At 36.5% G+C, this 21,014-nt stretch overlaps 1 protein-coding gene across 2 annotated transcripts in view; it reads left to right on the top strand.

Annotated features, from left to right (window-relative positions):
• Positions 1 to 20,423, top strand: part of Erp44 (endoplasmic reticulum protein 44) — a 96,132-nt gene extending 75,709 nt beyond the window's left edge. For both annotated transcript variants that reach the window (XM_004656961.3, XM_045157865.1), the window contains 5 exons: positions 787 to 903; positions 4,724 to 4,835; positions 5,737 to 5,878; positions 14,714 to 14,816; positions 16,678 to 20,423. In XM_004656961.3, the coding sequence (XP_004657018.2) occupies positions 787 to 903; positions 4,724 to 4,835; positions 5,737 to 5,878; positions 14,714 to 14,816; positions 16,678 to 16,779 (576 nt within the window). In that variant the 3' untranslated portion in view covers positions 16,780 to 20,423. The remainder of the gene's footprint in view (positions 1 to 786; positions 904 to 4,723; positions 4,836 to 5,736; positions 5,879 to 14,713; positions 14,817 to 16,677) is intronic.
• The last annotated feature ends 591 nt before the right edge of the window (positions 20,424 to 21,014 follow it).

Here is a 21,014-nt window from a genome sequence, read left to right as displayed (position 1 = left end):
CCAGTCTACTGGGCTTGCCTCAAAAACAGGAAAACAAAAAAAACTACACACAGTATGTCAGTTTTATCATTAGTAAAAGTAGGTGAACTTAAGATGCTTGCTTGGAAAGTCTAAAGACCCAGGTTCACTTTCCCAGTACCCATGTAAGCCAGATACACAAGGTGGCACATTTATTTGTTTGCGGCCAGAAGCCCTGGCACACCCATTCTCTATCTGTCTCTCTCTCTCTCTCTTAAATAAAAAAAAATTTGTTAAAGTAGATCACACCATATGGCGATGTGCTGATACAGTCAGTAAGTTTATTCAGCTAAATGTTTATATTTATTATTTTGAACACTTCTTAAATAATCATCTTGAGTGAATGTAGAAACATTCATAGGTAATTAGTGTTAGAGATATACATGCCCAAGAACTTGTCCTTTTCATGGCTTTTGTACTGTCCAAGTTTTCTTACAGCATACTCACTTCTGAGTAGCTCAGTTAATTCATTTGAATAATTCTCTTCGCAACATTGGCTGTGTTTCCATAGTGTAGCCTGACAGTGGTATTTGCCTTTGATGAAGAGACTGAAATTTAAGGGTTGTAAATCTAAATTTGCATCAAATTCCTGACTATCCAGGACCCAGGACTTACCTGTTTTTATTATCTGTGGACTTCTTTCTCGGGGCTTCATGTTTTATGTTCTTTTGGTTATCTCCCATAGAGAGTCTGATTGTAGATGGATTTAACAATGTGCTTTTGCCAGGACAAATGATTAGTCAAAATCTTTTTTTTTTTTTTAAACAGCGTTCTGCTCCTGATATGGTGTACTTGGGATCTATGGCAAATTTTGACCTGACTTACAACTGGATTCAAGATAAATGTGTCCCTCTTGTCCGAGAAATAACATTTGAAAATGGAGAGGTATGAGCTTTCTGCCATGGCTTATTTTTAATTAAGTTGTGTGAAACAGTAAGTTATTCTGCCTATCATGCTATTTTAACAACTATCAGTGGTAGAAATCACCCATGAACATGGCTGTACCATAGCCATTTCCATAACACGGTCCCGCGACTCCCCACTGTTCTGTCCCAGAACCTCTGTTTCATTTCCAGCAATAGCTGTAGTTTTCCACACTCTTGAAAGAGGCTTTGAAAATAACTCATAGGTGATTCTGATGCCTACTCATTGATTAAGGATCCTGTTTAAGTGGATATTGTTTAGAAGTAGTGCTGTGCAGATTTCAGTTACGATGGATAATCCTTTGCCACTAAAGGTTTTTCTGGTTCCTATCTATCATAAAAGAAATACAGAGAAACCATTAAAGGATTATTCCTAATCTTTTTCATTTTGATCTTATCCTTGACTTTGAGAAGGAAGGGGGTTAGACTCTGTGTATTTATTTATCAAATGAATGAATGTCCCTGTTGTTTTCTTCTTTCTCCAGACCTCATCTGTGTTTAGCATAATTATTTACTTTCCATTTTTGCCTTACCTCAAAGTTTCAAGAAGATTTAATAGTTAGTTGACATCTATTTTGACAGTTCTTGTAAGAGTAGTTTCAAAAGCAGAATATAAAGGCTTCTCTTCCACATCATTGGTTGACACAGTTAATGATTCTTGTATTTTATAGGTTGGAACCAACCACCTATACATCATTTAAGCAATAGGAAATGATTTGTTTTTGTTAAATCTGGTTACATTGATGGCTTTCTGAGTCTTTTAATACTATTTGGTAAAGAATCTGCTAGTATGGATGAACATAGCTAAACATAGAACTCCCAAAACAAGTTACCAGCTACTATGTATTTGATTTGAGAAAATTTATTTGCAAATGTGTGTGTGTGTGTGTGCGCATGCGTGCACGTGCACGCACGCATGTAATGTTTTAATCCATTTTTAGATTTGGATTTTACTTTTATACTTACATATTACATTTTGTTCATACGCACTCTACATTATCCTCCCTTATCCCCCTCCCTTTATCCTTTCCCAGGGCCACTCTTCCCATTCATCTAACCACTACTACCAGTGGCTGGGCCTTGGAAAGAAATAATTCCTCTTCCCTAGAAGCCACTAACTATCATTAGCTCCTCATTGAGGGGAATGACCCCATTGCCCTCCACCTTATGCAGGTCCCTATAGCTGATGCGTGTTCATGAATACAGTGGACTTGTCATGGTCTGCTGATAGTTACATAGCACTCATCATTCTTGAGCTCTTACATTCTTTTCTGTCCTGCTTCTGTGATACTCCCTGAGCCCTGGAGGAAATTATATGTGTATAGACTTTAAACTGCTAATGTTTGTATTATTTCTCTCCCAGTAGTTGTATTTCATCTGTATATCTATGCAGTCTAATAAAAGTCATGTTAAATATGTTGTTATTTTAATTTCTTAGCTCTTAAATTTCTTCAGAAGGAACTATGGAGTCTGTAAAGTTAATATTTATTTAGTTTATTTATCTCTTCACTTTGTCATATGCTCATTGCCTTGGGACTGAATCAGGTTATCTCTTTGCAGGGTGCTTTCAGTACAATATTTCACATGTGCACATAATGTAACATCAGGTGCCCATGCCACCTGAGGGGCACTGAAACATGGTTTTGGTGTTCAGAGGAGAGAATTTATTTTTGCCTTTAGAAACAGTAGAATCAGGGAATACTTTCAAGGACTGGCATATCAGTTCTGAACCAAGTGCTGTAAAATAAGGAAGTGCTATGAGAAAGTGGGAATTGGGGACTGTCACTAATTTTGCATGTTTAAAGATACTGGTTAGACTTAATGTGGAGATATTTATGAAGCAAGCAGTTGGAAGCCTAGATGTGGATCCTGGATTAGAGCTAAGGGATCAGTTCGAACTAGTGATTAAGATTGTTAAAGTAGGTGAAATTGCCAGGCTAGAGAAGAGTTGTACAAAGACAACAATGGGAAGTAGTATCAGTAAATGTTGGGAATATGAAAAAAGTAAAAGTGAGCCCAACAGATCAAAGATGAGGCTAAAGTAATGCCAGAAGCGGGAGCAAGCAAGAACAAGGAGTGACTATGAGAATAAAATTTTTTTTCAGAGTGATGACAATGTTTTGGATAATTGGCAACTTTGTGTGACCTTGTGAATATAACAACCACCAAATTATACACTTAAATTTTGTGGATGTAAATGTTATCTTGCAAGAAATAATAATATGACGAAAACAATAATTTAATCTTATATATAAGTAAAACAAATGTAAACATGGGTAGGAAGCAGAAAAAATATTATATAAACTAAGTTTTTTTTTTTTGAGGTAGGGTCTCACACTAGCCCAGGCTTACCTGGAACTCATTATGTAGTCTCAGGCTGGCCTTATACAGTGATCCTCCTACCTTCCAGTTTGGGATTAATTAGGCTCACCAGGTATTTTTTTAATTTATTTTTAACTTTTTAAAAAATCTTTTTGTTTATTTTTATTTTTTTTAATATTTTTTGTTCATTTTTTATTTATTTATTTGAGAGTGACAGACACAGAGAGAAAGACAGAGGGAGAGAGAGAGAATGGGCGCACCAGGGCTTCCAGCCACTGCAAACGAACTCCAGACGCGTGTGCCCCCTTGTGCATCTGGCTAACGTGGGACCTGGGGAACCGAGCCTCGAACCGGGGTTCTTAGGCTTCACAGGCAAGCGCTTAACCACTAAGCCATCTCTCCAGCCCTTGTTTATTTTTATTTATTTGAAAGTGACAGACAGAGAGAGAGAGAGAGAGAGAGAGAGAATGGGCACGCCAGGGCTTCCAGCCACTGCAAACGAACTCCAGATGCGTGCACCCCCTTGTGCATCTGGCTAACGTGGGTCCTGGGGAATCGAGCTTCGAACTGGGGTTGTTAGGCTTCACAGGCAAGTGCTTAACTGCTAAGCCCTATTTTTACTTTTTAATACAGGACATTTGTGGTTTGTGCTGAGGTAGGTCCCAAATTAGAGAGTTATTACAAATAATTGTTTTGTGAGGTTGTTTCTGGATTTTTCATTTGACTCAGAAGTTGGCATTGTTGAGGATAATAAATTATTAAAATCTACTTCTTACCTATTATATTTCCTATATGTTCTAATGACAGTTAAACTTTTTAATAGCAGTTTTGCAATTTTAGTTGGTGGGGGCAGAGAGAGTGTGTGTGTGTTTGTGCTGTATATTGGGGAAAGAGAAATAAAATATACATACAGGGCCAGGTATTTGCTAATAATATTATAGAGTTAGTGTTTTTTACTTTGTACATTTTTCAGCTTTGGGTAGGTCTCATATAAGTGGAATGGTGTCTGTCATAAAGCAGATTACGGTTATGAATCAGATTTATTTGTTGCTGGTACACTTGTCTTTCCATTTCTTACCTGTGAAGATTGGAAGTACCAATCATGTTTGCCTCACTTTCAAATTAAAAGCTGCCATGCTTCCTTCTTTGGTCAGTCCTGAATTCCACAACCTTAAGGGGCTGTTCCCTAAAGCCTTTCCCAGTACTGTCAAACATATGAGCCAAGAATCACTTCCTGTAACAGCCAGACTTTTGGGTCTTCCTGAGTGCCTGTACCTGAGATAAAGAGGGGAGGGGTTTGAGTTCATTCTTGTGTTAATGCTTATATTTATTAGACCTTTTCCCATGGGTTCTTGCAATTTTTACACTACTTGGGCTGGGTCTACAATTGTGCTTATCTATAAAATAGCTAAAGCTGAATAGAGAGCCCAGTGGTTCTCATTGAAAACTTCTTTCTGCAGGAATTGACAGAAGAAGGACTGCCTTTTCTCATACTCTTCCACATGAAAGAGGATACAGAAAGTTTAGAACTATTCCAGAATGAAGTAGCCCGGCAATTAATAAGTGAAAAAGGTAGATAGATTAAGGTGTTTAATTTCATTTTTTTTCCTCTCTCCCCCTCTCTTTCAACTTCCTTTACATTCATATATGCATGTACATATTGGGTTAAAGGCCTAACAATTTATTTTAAAATAAATTTGCATCTAGATGTGGGGTAAGGAAGCAATAAAAATAAAATAGGAAACAACAGTTTTGTTGGCTTGCTTTTGTTCTCTGCACAATGGAAGTATTTAGAGAGAAGGAAAAAAAATACCATTAAAAGTTGGGTCATGAATGAACAATGTCAGTGGGGGAAACTTTTCCCTGGCACTTAAATGCTTATGTGACACATTTTATAGTAGATATTCTTAGAAAGAGCTTATACAGTTTTTCACATTTATTTCTACGTAAAAAAAATGTTGAGTATTGGTAGATTTCTCCAAGGTATCTAAACAGAATTTGAGGTGTCAACAGCTTCCCTTTTGAAATGATGGAAGACAGTCAAACAAAATAAATAAAGGTATGGTATGGAACTGCCCATTATAGTCAGTAAATATTTGGCAATTGAATTAGATTAAAAACCAGTCAGTCATTTGAACTGTTATGTGGCTGCCAAGAAGATTGTTCCAAGGAAGCAGTACATATTATCAGCTTCAGGAATTACCTGGTAACGTGCAAGCAGATGATAGCTGTTATAAAGAATAATTTTTAAATTCCCTATAGCATCCAAATTTTCTTATAATTTCTAAGAAATTATGATTTTCCCTGAGAACTAAGACCTGGCCTTTTAAAAGTGATTTCAGGTTTACTTTTTCTGTTCTATTTTACTCTAAAGAATGTTGATGGGATTTTGTTGTTTATTATGTCATAGTGGTGATCATATTAAAGAATACAATAAAATTATCTAATTCTCAAAATTCTGTTTCTTTTAAAGGTACAATAAACTTTTTGCATGCAGACTGTGACAAATTTAGACATCCTCTTCTACATATACAGAAAACTCCATCAGATTGCCCTGTAATAGCTATTGACAGCTTTAGGCATATGTATGTTTTTGGAGACTTTAAGGACGTATTGTAAGTATTCAATTTTATTTTTTAAAAATTACTGATATGTATCATAAAATTGAACTAAAAACCATTGGTTTTAATGTCTTAAGTAATCCCATAGAAGTAATACTCTATGAATTATATGAAAAAATTAAGAGTGGTTCCTACTACTTTTCATTACACAGTGTGAAAAAAATTAGAATTATCTATGTAGTAATACCATTTGGTGATTGGGATTGCTGATTAGTGACTGGAAACTAGTATCTTGAAGAAAAATTTTCTCTCATGAGTTTGATCTTTGGCAGTACACATAAGGAAAATACATGACCTATGTCAGGTTAAAGAATTGGTGGTGATGTTGCTATTAAGTTGTGATAACATCTAGTAAGAACATTAGGAGTATGTATTTATGACCGAGAATTTTGCTATTACTAGGCATTTCTAATGGCATACATACAGCTAGAACCTTTCCATGAACAGGTAAGCTTCGTAATTCTATTCTCAGCTATTTATAGTATTAATAATATGCAAAGTCTTTTAACTATCAGCTTTCCTTTTTAATTAATGTAATGAAAATTTTAAGCAATACAAATTTAAATAATTCAGTTTGAATTTTTCAACAACTTATTTAAGCAGTTTTTAATTTCAAAAGATTATTGTACACATAGGATAATTTAGTATAATTGTAGAATAAACAACCTCACACCAAATATTTCAGTAGAGATGTCACTTTTTAAAGAAGAATCTTAGTCCTTAGATTATAGAGATTTCAATTGGAACCATGCCCTGAGCAAGGCAAATAACTTCTCTGTTCTTGTTTCTTCATATGTAAATATGGTTGATGGAACCATCTTCTTAAGGATATTTTTCTTCTTTCTTTTTTCTTTCTTCTTCTTTTTCTTTGAAAATTAATGAGAGATGATTATTGTGTTATAAACCATAAAACCATAATAAACTAGTTGTTCTTTTATAACTGTATTTATAGAGATGATGGTTGCAGTATAAGTCATAACATAACTCACATGTTCTTACTTTACCTGCATTCAAAGAATACCATTTAATTCATTAAATATTTTCTATGTTTTCTATATGATGGTCCTTATGCTAGGAATTAAGGATTAACAGTTTACTGTGACTAGCTCTTCTATACATGGGACTGGTCCAGTGCCTAGGGTCATGAGTTCTGGCCCAGTACCTGGAAACACAGAGCTAGTTTGCAGTCTGGTGTCCTGGGGAATACTCTGAAGGCTGATTGCACAGCCTTTGACCTAGAACTTAGGTCTGTGAGTCCTGGAGAGCAGCGTGAAACCTAGGTCTCCTGGAGCAGTGTTGGAGCTCAGATACATGGAGGCTGGTCAGTAGTTAGTCTATAGGACTGATTTTGATGTTGGGGCCTGGCATGGGACCATTCTGAAGAGAATCTGCTGGGCATATGTGGAGCTGGGGCTGAGTGATCTTGATTAGAGCAGACTTGGAGGTTCAGTCTTCCAGTACTAGTCTGGAGCCAAGGATTTCAGGATTTGACAAGAAGACAGGCAGGCTTGGAGCTTGTACATGCAAGGAGAAATACTTCTTTTTTTATTTTTATTTTGTTCATTTTTATTTATTTATTTGAGAGCAACAGAGAGAAGGAGGGAGATAGCGAAAGAGAGAATGGGCATGCCAGGGCCTCTAGCCACTGCAAAAGAACTCCAGATGTATGCGCCTACCTTGTGCATCTGGCTAACGTGGGTCCTGGGGAATCAAGCCTGGAACCAGGGTCCTTAGGCTTCACAGGCAAGCGCTTAACTGCTAAGCCATCTCTCCAGCCCAGTTCCTACTTCTTCATATGTACAGGCATCAACATAATTCATGAGCCACCTAAAGAACATGATACTCTGCCAGTAGCTGACCCCAGAGAAAGGGAGATACATAAACTGCATAACAAAGGAGTCAAAAGAATTGGTTTATGGTGAGCCTGACAATCAACGCAAGGGTGAAGGAGACAGATGCCGAGGATACTCAACACCAAAGCAGAAATCCAGAGGCTCCTAAGAGCTCATCACTGAAATAGATACCCACCAAGGCTCAGGGAATTTTGTGGAAGAGGGGCCAGAAAGATTGTAAAGAGTCACAGGTTGGAATGTCATGCCCAGAGGCATTCCCTTTCCCCAATAACTGACTGCTTCTTCCATAACACATAACCCACAGCCCCACATAACCTGCAACCCCACTGAGGAGGGCCCCCTGCAGAATGGGGAGGAGAGAAAAGATAGTACCAACATATGATATAGCCATACAAAGTGTGTTCTTAAAAAAAAATTATTGTCCTGGAGAGATGGCTTAGCGGTTAAGTGCTTGCCTGTGAAGCCTAAGGACTCTGGTTCGAGGCTCGATTCCCCACGACCCACATTAGCTAGATGCACAAGGAGATGCACACATCTGGAGTTCGTTTGCAGTGGCTGGAGGCCCTGGTGTGCCCATTCTCTCTGTCCCTCTTCTTCCCTCCCACCCCCCTCTTTTACTTTCTCTGTCTGTTGCTCACAAACAGAAAAAGGTTCCAGAGATACACATTTAAAAAGAAAATTATTGATTTAAAGAATCTCAGCTAACTTCAAGAAAACCCAGAGAAGAAAATTCATTGCAATCAGGAAAATAGTAAATGAGTAAAGTAGAAAATGAGCAGAGATTGAAATTATGTGTGTGAGAAAGTGTGAGATCAGGCAGCAATTCTGGAGCTAAAGAACACAAGATGAATAAGTCAAGTGCAGCTTAGTATTGTACTTCTAAGAGCTAGAACAGGAAGAAAAACCAGTTCAAATTTGTAGCAGAACAAAATAATAAAAATCAAAGCAGAAATAGATGAAATAGAGACTATAGAAACAACACAGCTATTGAAACTAAGAGATCTTTACAAATGTAAAGTTAAACAGCCTTTAGCTAGACTACAAAAGAAAGATTCAAAATCAGAAATAGAGAAATCATTACAAATTTTGACACAGAAATATAAACAAGTGTTCTATGAACAGAATGTCAAACCAATTGATAATCTATAAGAAATGGACAGATTCATAGATCCAGAGAACCTATGAAGGATAAATTATGAAGAAATAGAATGTTAATTTTAAGACAAGGTCTCTTATAGCCCAGGGTGACCTTGAACTCACTAAGTATCTGAGGATGACTTTGAACTTCTGATCCTTCTGTCTCTACCTCTTAAGTCCTGGGATTGCTGGTGTGTTTCATTTTGAATTTTTGGAATATGAGACAAGCTTTTACTCTGAAGCTCAGGTTGGCCTCAAATTTGTAGTGATTCTGTTTTCTCAGCCCCTAAGTGCTGGGATTACAAATAGAAGCTCAACCATGCCTAACTTTGTATCAGTCTACAAAGCACTGGGTTTCATTATGACATTTTTTCGAATGGAGCTTTTTAAGAGGGAGGAATCTTCCCATGGTTGGATTTGCTAGAGATAGACCTCTCACAGATAGAGTGACTATGCTTAGCTTTGAAATGCTACCTAACCTGTATGTCACTTACATGAAATTTATCATCACATATCCATCTCAAGTAGTAGGTAAATCTTAGACTGTTTTTAACTTTTTGTTGACAACTTCCATAATTATAGACAATAAGCCATGACAATTCCCTCCCCTGCCTTACCCTTCTCAAATCCATAGTCCATTATATTCTCTCCCCCCTTAATTAGTCTCTCTTTTATTTTGATATTGTCATCTTTTCCTCCTGTTATGAGAGTCTTATGTAGGTAGTACCAGGCATTGCAAGGCCTTGAATATCCAGGCCATTTTGTGTCTGGAAAATTGCATTGTAAGCAGTCCTACCCTTCCTTTAGCTTAGATTTTTTAAAATATTTTATGTTTTATTAATTTATTAGAGAGAGAGAATGGATGTGCCCAGGGCCTCTAGCCATTGCAAACAAACTTCATATGCATGCACCATCACATGCATCTAGCTTACGTGGGCTCTGGAGAATCGAACCTGGATCCTTAGGCTTCACAGGCAAGCACCTTAACCACCAAGCCATCCCTCCAGCTCAAGAATTTTTTTTAAATTATGATTTATTGTTTCCTTTGAAAGGAAACTCACTGCCAGTTAAAGTCTCAAGTTATTCTTGGAAATCAAGAAGCCGTTGACTTGTCTACCAATCAGCAACGTAGACTGTGCTCAACTTTGTTTGCATTGTCTAAGGACTCCTTGAGAAATTCCATCTTGGTTATATTAAGCTTTGTTCTGCGTTCTGAAGTCAGTTTTAAAACTTTGACAATTTGAATCATCATTTTAGTGTCTGATTTCTAGAGAACCTAGACAAACACTAGTGATTATATTCTATATCATCTTTTCATTTCCAGCTATAGTCCCCTAGACCAAGACATGAGCTCTTGACCATAGAAAACTTAACTAACAGCTGGCAGCATCCTATGTCCTGCTAGGAAAGGGGGGGGGGGGTGGCGACAAAAATCTGAGCCAGTAAGAATCACCAAGGAAGTCTGAAAATGGGAAATAATTCTCTCATCCTGCAAGTGTTTAGTGCTCTGAGTAGGAAAGGAGATAAGGGAAAGAACTGCATTTGAAGCTTTTTAAAATAAGTTAACTTCTTTAATGTCTCCCTTAGGTGTCCAATTTCCCCTTCTGGGCATTGTTCATGCTGTTTTTTGTTTTTTTTTTTTTTTAGTTTTTTTTTTTTATTGTGAGGAGGCACAAGCTGTGTAAGCTGTGAAATAAACCATATGAATAGATGTTAGTGTGAGAAATCAAGTATGTGAAGAAGTGAATCTGACGTACTTCGTGGCTTATAGAATTATTATTGTGCTGCATGGTAATTAATGCTTAAACGAAAAGCAGTTTTTATAAGTTACTGTAATTATTATTACTTTTACTCAGAAACTAGTATTTATGGGGTCACCTTGAAGAAATGTGACTACAGTAGAAGAGCAAATGCAACCCTAGGTTCTAGTCTCCACCCATGCCAGAAATAGGCACTAGGGGATGTTCCTTTGTTTCTCACTTTAGGGAAACTGAGTCTTGGTAAAGTAAAATGACTTGCAAGGCCACACTACTAATTAGTGGCAAAATTAGAATTCATTTCAGGTATATTAAACCTCAAGGGCCCAAGACCATAGTACTATAAGCAAACAGTGATATTTTCAGTATCTATAAAAAGCAGTATAAATGTGAACCCAAGATGTTTGAAGACCCTGTACTTTCTAGTGTCCAAAACAAGATTGACAGCTCTGTGTGAATCCTTGTTTGCTTTTTTTTTTCTTACTGTTTGATCAGATTGATTTCTCGCCAACTCTAAAGGAATGGGTTTTATATGGAAATGGAAGAACAAGGATAATTTCAGAAATTAGGTACAAGTCTAGCAATGTTCTACATCCTGTGATAAGAATAAATGATGGTATATGGTGTAAGACTGTTGAAGGATATTCAAGAACAATTTACTGTCTTTAAAGTTATGGCTTGTTTTTTTTTTAAAAAAAAAAAAAAACAGATGATCTTTCATTAAATATTCTTAGCTGTCTTTGGAGTTCCAAATGATGTGGAGAAAAACGATGGATAGAGTTCAGAACATTCCTGGAACGATTTTTGTTACTGTTATAACCATCTAGAAATGGAGTAGGCAACTCTTAGGAGTTCCCCAGCTCTGAGCTCTATGTCATTTCTCCCACTAAATCACTGACAGTTACTATGATTCCTTAAAGTTGTCAGTCAGGGAGCTGCCTGCAGTTGATTGGCTCTTACTGGCAGTGGGAGGTCTGAGCAACTTGGCTGAGTAAGCAAAACTTAAAAAAAAATGTGATTGGAAATGGTATCACACTGATACAGCAGTATGGCTGTTCTGTATCCAAATGAGCTAACCAGCCAGTCATTAGCTGTTCTCTATGACAGATGAGCTGATCTCCTTGGCCTTAGAGGAAGCAAGCGGGGAATTGAATGTGATTTCAGAGGACTCAAAACAATAAGTAGAAGAAAACTTACAAGTCAGGTTAAAATTAAACTTTGTCTTAACTCTGAGAATCTGGCTTTATTTTTTGTTATCAAGGGATTCTTTTTCCCCTTCATGAGATTTAAGAAAAAATACTAACAGTGGACAGATCTTGCTTCTTTCTTCCCTGTCTTCCTCATTATTCTTCTCTCCCCCCTTCTCCCTCCCTCTTCCTTCTCTTCTCCCCTCCCTTTCTTTTATGGTACTGATAATTGAAGCCAGGGCCTTCTGTGTTCTAGCACTGAGCTACACCCTTGACCACTTTTCAAATTTTAATCTTAAAACAGCATCCTTTTGCCTATGATAGCCTCAAACTTGTGATTCTCTTGCCTCCATCTCTCAAGTAGCTGGGATTATAGATATATATCGCCACACTCAACCCCAGAGCTTTTTTGATTAAATATAATTTATTATTATCTCTTACTATACCAACTACTTTGTGATAAAATTAATAGGTGTTTCATTAATAGAAAAGAAGTCTTGCTACTTTTTATAACATTGATGAGCTTGTAGGACATTGTAGTAAGTGAAATAAGCAATAAGCAAGGACAGAATACAAGGGCCACTCATTCTCACTTTGTGAGAGTGTAAAGACTTGATTTCATAGAACTATACAGAAGAATGGGCTGAAAGGAAGGAGAATTTGTAAAAAGTATTTCATAAATGAAAACTTCCTCAATCTTATGAAAGGCGTCTATAAGGAACTTGTCACTGATACTGTAATTAGTTAAAAAAAAGAATGCTTTTAAGATCAAGAAGTAGGCAGTGTCTACTCTTATCCTTGTGTTACTAATGTGGTGAAAGTCCCAACAAGAAAAATTGAAAAGTTGTAGCCTAAAGTGTGAAAATACAATTTTATTTTGTATGGCCAGTCTTTTTAACATACTGCCATGTTCTGTTTCTGGCAATTTGTTATTGATTCTCTGGCAATTACTGAGAGCTCCTTGTAACCCTTCTCTCTGCCACATCAGTGGAGATCCATCTACCTCCCTGGGCTTTGCCTTTTGCTCACAATTCTTTCTGTCCTAATTTGCTGACAAGGGGGAGAAAACAAAGTTAGTGGGGAAAGCTGTCTTGATATATTCTTTGTCAATTATTTCATTTAGGATCTACTCAAAAATTACTTCTTGACTAGCACTAAGTTGTGATGGGCTTTGGACCTTATAACACAAACTAGTAGCCCTTTATCCTAGACATTATAGACCATTTGTGATTCTATGGATTGAACAAATATATGGGGCACTTTACTGTAGGGTAACAGTAGATGATGTCAAATTAGGTTTAAATTGATCTCTTCTCAGTGTTTATCTCTTGTGCATGTGCAATTACTTCAGCACTGGAGAACTTTTCATAGACATTCCATCAATACAGCTACCTGACAGCCATTTGTATTTGTAAACTGTGCATTTGGCACCTGCTGGTCTTTGTTGCATTGGAGCTGGTGGGGAGTCAAAATGGGTGTACAATGAAGTTATTGGTTGGTACATCTCAGTGGGAGTTATTGAAAGGAAGAAATGGTACTTCTAGGACCTCAGGAGTCAATAAAAACTAGTAATATTAACACAAGCCAGCTATTCTTTGCTACCAAAACATGGTTTAAAAAGTTAGGCTTTTCTATTCAAGGAATTAAAGTATGCATATGTAACTACATTTTCATTTTTGTAAAGTATTAAAAACAATGAGTTTTAATTTAAATTATGTATTTAATTTTCATAAGTATTAATAAAATATTTTTAGAAGGTAGACAGTTTACATGAATAGAAATATAAAGACAAGCAATTCAAAAAGAACATAAATTCTGAAAACATAGAAAGTGCACGTGTCTTTTACTTTAGTGGAACAAATTTTATTTTAAAATGTTGGCAAGATTTCAAAGACAGTTCAGCTAGTAGCAGGAGTTTATTAATATTTTATAGATAAAATTTGTCCACACTTGGTCATAAGTTCTTATTTATTAATGCAACAATCCTACCTGATTTGATAAGGCTGCAGAAAATAATTCCAAAGAAGAAAGCCTTATAGTCTGGCTCCACTTCATTCAACATGGTCAGTCAGTCATGTCTCTGTGCTGCACCTCTGCTCATTCATGAATTCTAATTAAGGCATTTATGTGTAGTTGTAATAGTTCAGAAAGTTTTGAAGCCATTCAAGCAAGCTTTGTTAAGTTTAAAGTAAATGCCTTTGGACATTTATAAAGAACTTTCTAACTAAAACAAACTGAAATAATGGAAAATCTTAAATGCTTCCCTAAAGCTGGTTTAATGACCTTGAAATGAACTTTGCAGTTTCAAAGTCACTGCATATGTGGAAACAGTTGTAAAGACATCTCTCGGTTCTTAGGTAGAGAAAACAAAACATGGAAGGTTGGTGGACCTGAATGCCTCAAAAGAGGATTCAGTTAAGGCTGTGAGAATCTATCCATCAAATGTTGGGTTTAAGTTCTAGTAGAGAATGAATGGTGCTTAGGTTTGTTTTAGGGTCCTAGTGATGTTCTGGTTATAAATCTGGTTTTATGTGGTTAGCCTCTGGTACTACTTTCTTCTTTGAACCCTAATGTTTTTAGTGTTTGTTTGTTTGTTTTTTAGAATATTAAGTTTTTGTGTTATATATCTGGAAGCTATGTAAGTGCCCACCATAAAGGACAGTAAATTAAGTTTGGGTCCAGCATAATGATAGACAACTTCAATGCCTCTGTTAAAATGATAAGGTAGAGAATTTTCTACAAAAAAAATACAGGAATGAGAACACAAAGCTGAGGGTATAGAGGCCATAATTACAACCATGTGAAAAAGAATTAAAGCTTTTTCTTAAGCCCTGTGAAGTTGTTAGAGGTCATTCTTGCAGTTTAAACTAAGTCTTTATATCACTTTGATTTTAGAATTCCTGGAAAGCTCAAACAGTTTGTATTTGACTTACATTCTGGGAAATTGCATAGAGAATTCCATCATGGACCTGACCCAACTGATACAGCCCCAGGAGAGGTAGGACTTCCATGTTTTCCAGTGGGAACTGTTCTTTTTCAGACTGTGTTAGTGAGGACCTAGAGCTCCTGCATGGGCTGGAGTTCTAAGCTTCTGAATAACTTTGTGTAGAAATTCTGAGCTTACTACCGAAAATATGAAAACTGTGTTGCTTTTAAATGACTCTTCAAAATGTTAGAATATTAAATGCAACTTTTTGATCACCTAGAGTTTAGATGATCCTAAACCAAGGTGGTTTGAGGATGATCTCTGGAATATGGCTATAAAAGGGTTAGATACTGTTGGTTTCAAATAGAAGTCAGAATTGGGAGAAGATAGATCAGTTAATGAATCAGTAGATTCCAATAATTAATCAAGCTTTCCTTTGTGGCTGTAAAGAAAGAAACGATTTGTTACTCTGTTGTCATTCTAAGAGCCTTCAAGAGTTCAGTACTGATAGGTAATGCTCAAAACTTGGATTTTAATGCAGCTTTCCCCTCTGGGGTTCAGAATGCTTGACAACTAGCAAAACTTTATATTTGCTTTTATTTGTAACCATAAATTCTCAATTAAAATGTCATATAGTGAGATGGGTAGATTTTCAAGATAAGGTAGGTTGCTAGATATTTATTTCATGAGAATTTTGCTATTTCAACTTTGTAACTGGGTTGCAAGTAATTTCTGTGTCAGTTTCTCAGTCCCTCCTTTACTAATGAGCCCTAAATTTTCATTTGGTGTGCCATGTTTATATTATGTCTGTCACCATGAAACTAAGAGGGGAGATGATATACATCAATACCTTCCTTATTTGTTGTTCCTAGATATTAAATCCAGTTTTGAAATTAAATCCAGTTTTGTCCAAAGAACTTTCACTTATGAAAGAAAGAAATTAATTTTTCTTTAACTTACTACTATCTTCAGGGAATTAAAAGGCCTGCTTGTTATTATATAAGATTAAGAAAAAATAAAGTTTACCAATATTGTTATTATCCTGATTTGTTTCAGTTTCTTCTTCAGACAATGGACTCTTAGTATTTGCTTATTCATGTTTCTGTATTAACACCAACTGGGCATAAAATACTGTAAATATTTGTTTTATAGTAATATAATTTAGCTTAATTAAATATATTTTTTGCCAATCAAAATTGTAACACTAACTTATTGAGGCAGTAGAACCTGATCAAGTCAAATTTTTAAAGAGACTGCTTCCTTTTCATGGGATTGAGCTAATACGGATAGTGTGTCCCATGTGTGCTATCTGTCCTGTCTGTCAAAGGGACTTAAAGTAGTATCAGGTGGGCTTGCTCTGCAGGTGCTCACAATATGTCATAAAGTGCACATGGGCACTAGTTACTGCCTTTTCTTTAGTTCTTAGAAATCATTTTATAGTTTCACTTGAATGCATTTTAATGTTTTTTTCCTCATTTCAGCTAAGTTTTATTAATTTATAGATGAGGTTTAAATAGCAGCTTGATCAAAAGTAGGTGTCTTTTATGTCAAGTGTCATCTCTTTAACAGTCATGTCTAAGAGTGAAGAGTTTGGGCCAAGCTAGGGCTTTGCTTCCTCTACTGTGCTGTATAGCAAAGTACCTGGTGGGCAGTGAATGCTGACATTTGGTGGCTCTGTGGCAGCCATGCCCTAGGAAATCTGAGTAGGAACATTTGAAATAAGGACAGCAAGATTTCACATTCTCCTCTTGTCTTTGGCACAGAAATGCTCTTATTTATTTAACAAGCTATATTAATAATAATTGTATATTATATATTGTATATAATAGTTATATGTTGATAATTATAAGGCAACAGCAGTTCATCTAGTATTAAAATTTTTAAACTCCATAAAACATACCGTTACAAAGAAACTTTATTCTTTCTTTTATAGCAAGACCAAGATGTAGCAAGCAGTCCTCCAGAAAGCTCCTTCCAGAAACTAGCACCCAGCGAATATCGGTATACTTTATTGAGGGATCGAGATGAGCTTTAAAAACTTGAACAAACAACTTGCAAGCCTTTCAACAGCAGCATCAACTTATGTGGTGGAAATAGTAAACCTATATTTTCATAATTCTATGTGTATTTTTATTTTGAATAAACTGAAAGAAGTTTTGGGTTTTTAATTTTCTTTTCCTCCCCCCGACTCAAAATGCATTGTCATTTGATATAGCCTCTCTTTAAAAAAAAAGCTTGTTAGGGTTAACCAAATAAAAATCAGAGGCCTATCTTCACTTTAAATCTGTCCTGTACAATTTTTATAATTCAAGTGAAAGGTGACATTGCCAGAAACATGCCATTAACTTGCAGTACTAGAGTAGGGAGATGTAGGGATGTTGCCTGTGTAGTTTGTCCTTTTCTTTCTTTACTTTTTTTTTTTTCTTTTACCACATTTCTGAAAGCTAAGGGGGTATATATATTCTGGAGACTTGGGTGGGGAATAAATTTAAATTTTCACACTGGTACTGTGTTGTACTGTGTGGTTTAGTATTCCTTATGAAAATTCCATAGTGGTACTTTCTGGATCTTAATGTATGACTTAAACATACTATGAAGAGGAGAGCCATAAGCCAGAACATTTGGCAGAAACTGTCCTTATGAATTAAGAAAGAGAAATGAAAGTATTATTAAATTTCTATGTGTTTGTCTAAGAAAGTGGCGTATGGATAGCATTTAAAACTTTGAATGAATCCTAAATAAGGGGAAAGGAGATAGTAGAGGAACAGGTTACTAATATTGAACTAGGTAAGTTTTAAGGCTCCTCCAATCATGAGACTTCAGTTTTCAAAAAGGAAAAATTTATAGACAAATTATATTTCAATCATTGTTAGCCTCCTTCTGTCTTATGTAGAGTTTTGTTTTATAGTTTAAAAGTAAAGACAATAGGAACTAATGTATATTTTCCCCATTGTAAATTGTTAGAGGACCCTCCCCATCTAGCTTCCCTGATTTCCCAGGCCTGCGGTGTATAGTTGGTCTCTGTGCCAGGCCTCAATACTGCCAGGATTAAAAGTAGAAGGAGAGGATCCTCAGTGTCATATCAGGAATCCCAATGCCAGAGGACAGACAGGCTCAAAATTGGCTTTCCTCTGAGCCTGGGCGGTGCTATCGGCTAAGGGTCATTTTATACGTGGGATATAAATCAATCTCAGTTTGGGGTAATAATATTTTTAAGCTTAAAAGGTTGGCATGTGCCATTACATGTAATATGTAATATATGTAACATCTTCCAATCCTTTTAAAATAAACTGAATATTTATAATGGATATTTAATAATGGTTATTTTAAAAAATCAGCCTCTAATTCTTAATTATGCATGTCTTTATCCATAGTTTCTATAGCTTTATTCAGAACATTAAATGTTAATAAAGTGATAGGGGCATGTTTAAAGTGATAGGGGCATGTTTAGAATGTTTTACCAGACTCACGACAAAATGGGCCAGAGCTTTATAGAGGTTGGGCCTTAGTTCTGTTGCTTCATTGCTTCTCGTCAATAACTTGAATCAGTTGTGGTCTTCAGGTCAGAAGATGGACCAACCCTGAACAGTCAGAATGAAAATCCCATTTCCAACAAGCTCACACACAAAATAAGAGGAGTAAATGCAGTCAGTTGGAATAAATTTGTAATCCTATAATTAGGTTTGAAAAAATATTAAAGGTAACACTGAAGTATTAGTTTGCACAATGCTGGCTTACAGGTAGTTATTAGAAAAAAGGCCTCAAGGAGGACATCTTCAGCATGATCTAAAATAACAAAGAGGTTTTAAAAATGAGTGGGTTTGAGGATGCACTGTGTAGCATCAGTGCATACTGAGACTTGGACTTTAGCCCTACCACTGTCCTTGGCTTCTTTATATGTGAAGACATTGAGGACAGTGCTTCTGTTTTTACATTGCCTGGCTTTTCTGGACGTCAGTTGTCGTCACCAGGTATTTATTGATTGAATGCAAAACAAAGTGATCTTGTATGATGTTTGTATTCTGGGGGTGCTCAGCACTCATTGGGACTTGATGCTTGGTTTTATAAAGGCCTGGAAAGTCCAAGTACACGCCATGCAAGGCAGCTTGGGATAATAAGAGGCTTTAAAACATAGTATTAAGGCTGTATCACATGGAGAAGACTTGGGTCTGAGAGCAGTCTAGATATTTGAAGGGTTGGTATTATGTCTGGATCCCAGGGATTAAACCAGCACTGGGGGAAGTCATAGGGAAGCAGATTTCATCTAACATTTATTTAAGGCAAGGGTTTTGGTGCTATAACTTCTGACCTAGAGTTGCTTATAGTTTTGTCAGGCAGGTGGCTATGTAAACAAATGTTACAGATGTAAAGGTAGGAGGAAATGGAGGTAAATGTGGCTGGCATAAAGAAGCACCGAGTTCCAAAGCTTTTTTTGAGGTTATTTTTAAAAGGTGAATAGACATTCTTCAGGTGGTAGAGAATTTGGGTGAATGGAATGCTATGAAGGAAATTAGGAAACTGTATTTGGGAGACTGGGGGAATGAGAAAGATGGTTAAGAGAAAGAAAAGGAGCTGGTCCCTCGAGGCCTGACTCAGCAGTTCACGCTGTACTGGAGATGTGTTAGCAGTCCTTCAGCTGGGCAGTGTATTCATATGTAAGACTGAGAGATGATACTACCAAAGCAGGTCTTTCACCTGCAGACCACCCTCTGAACCAGTGTTACAGTAGAAGTTGCCTAGGTCACTTTTCTGCTTCTCCGCCAGCTCCTTTCTCCAGTGTTGCTAACTTTTTCAGGTATGGAAGGGACCAAAGAAAAAGGTGAAAACATTCTTCAGAGAGCATTCTATAAAAATGTTAAAGTGAAATGAACCTGAGAGGACAGTGGAGACTAGGCCCCAAAGTGTGTCACAGAGAGCTGGCTGACAAGTCCAGTTGCCAGCTCATGTTCAGGAGGAGCTGGCATAATGAGTGCTTAAAAAGGCACAAAAAGCAAAGCAGTGTTTGTTTGACATGTTAAAGCCCAGATTGAACCCGAGTTTATACGAAATGCTCAAGTTGCCAGGAGAGCTTTTGAATCAAGGTAAAAAAGAATGGATAAGGCAGTGTGATGGGTTGACAGTCAGAAGAAGCTTTTTCTCTGATGGAGATACAGTCTGCTTGTCCAAAAATAAAATGATATAAAACTGAAGAAGAATGAACATCTTGCCACCATAAATTATTTCAAGGCTGCTAGACCCATGCTTCTGTATCTCACAGAGTTACTAGAAGTTACAAGTGATTTCTGTTAACAACTATTGGGAATTTTCGAGAAACCAGAGATGAAAAGGTTGCTTAATACTGGAAATGGACAAAATAATCCAGTTTTCAAAATGGTTGCAATTAATGGCTTTAGCTAATTTCTTTCTAAATAAAACCCCACAAGCCAAACTGAAGTGCTCAGTCTGTGTTTGGGGGAGATTTATATAGTACAAAGAACAAAACAATTATAAGGTTTTCAAGCCAATATTTCCAGAACCTAGTGATAAGTTGTTACAGGACTTAACATTGTTTAATGCTGATTTAATTGATTTGTGTTCATTAAAATAGGTTGGATAGGACCTCTGCTTAGCAACTGTTTTTTAGCTGTGTTTGAATTTTTTGTATGTATTTCCAAGTAATAAAACTATATTTATAAAATATTTTTATATTTGATACTTTTTGCTAATTCATATCATAGTAGCATCTAGATGGCCAGTCACTAGCTTTTCCAGGTGTAAAGTTATTTTCTCAGTCATTTCATGGTACTTCAGACTGAAGGGGAACTAAGTGAATCCTTGTACTGGATCCCTGCCTCTTGTTGAAGCATCAAGTTCCCTGCAAGAACACATTGGGGAAAGGCTGGAATGTCTTTGGACGGGGGGCGGGGAGGGTGGTTGGACTCTGGAAAAGCGCTGTTTACTATCAAATTCCTGTTCATTCCTCAGTGCCTCAGACAACTGTCCTCCCTGTAGTCGTATAGCCTTTTGTGTACTTTAGGTAATTCACAATTGGAAATACATGTGTTTTCCTTACTACCATATGATTGGAGGGTATAAGGAAAATGGGGTGCCATCTTTGTATTCCTAGCAACTTGATACACAGTAAGTACTCAGGGAATCTCTGATGAAAAGAGAAAAAGCCAAATTACATGATTAGTAAGTGGATGTAAAAGTTAAGGACAAGAAATTGTCACAATTACTGAAATGTACTATGCCAGCCAGTATGAACATCTCAATTATGTAATGATTTTG

Source organism: Jaculus jaculus, chromosome 1 (genome assembly GCF_020740685.1).
Source record: "Jaculus jaculus isolate mJacJac1 chromosome 1, mJacJac1.mat.Y.cur, whole genome shotgun sequence".
NCBI lineage: Eukaryota > Metazoa > Chordata > Mammalia > Rodentia > Dipodidae > Jaculus > Jaculus jaculus.
The sequence above is the reverse complement of the archived record's forward strand: the minus strand, read 5'-3'. Positions and strand labels throughout refer to the sequence as shown.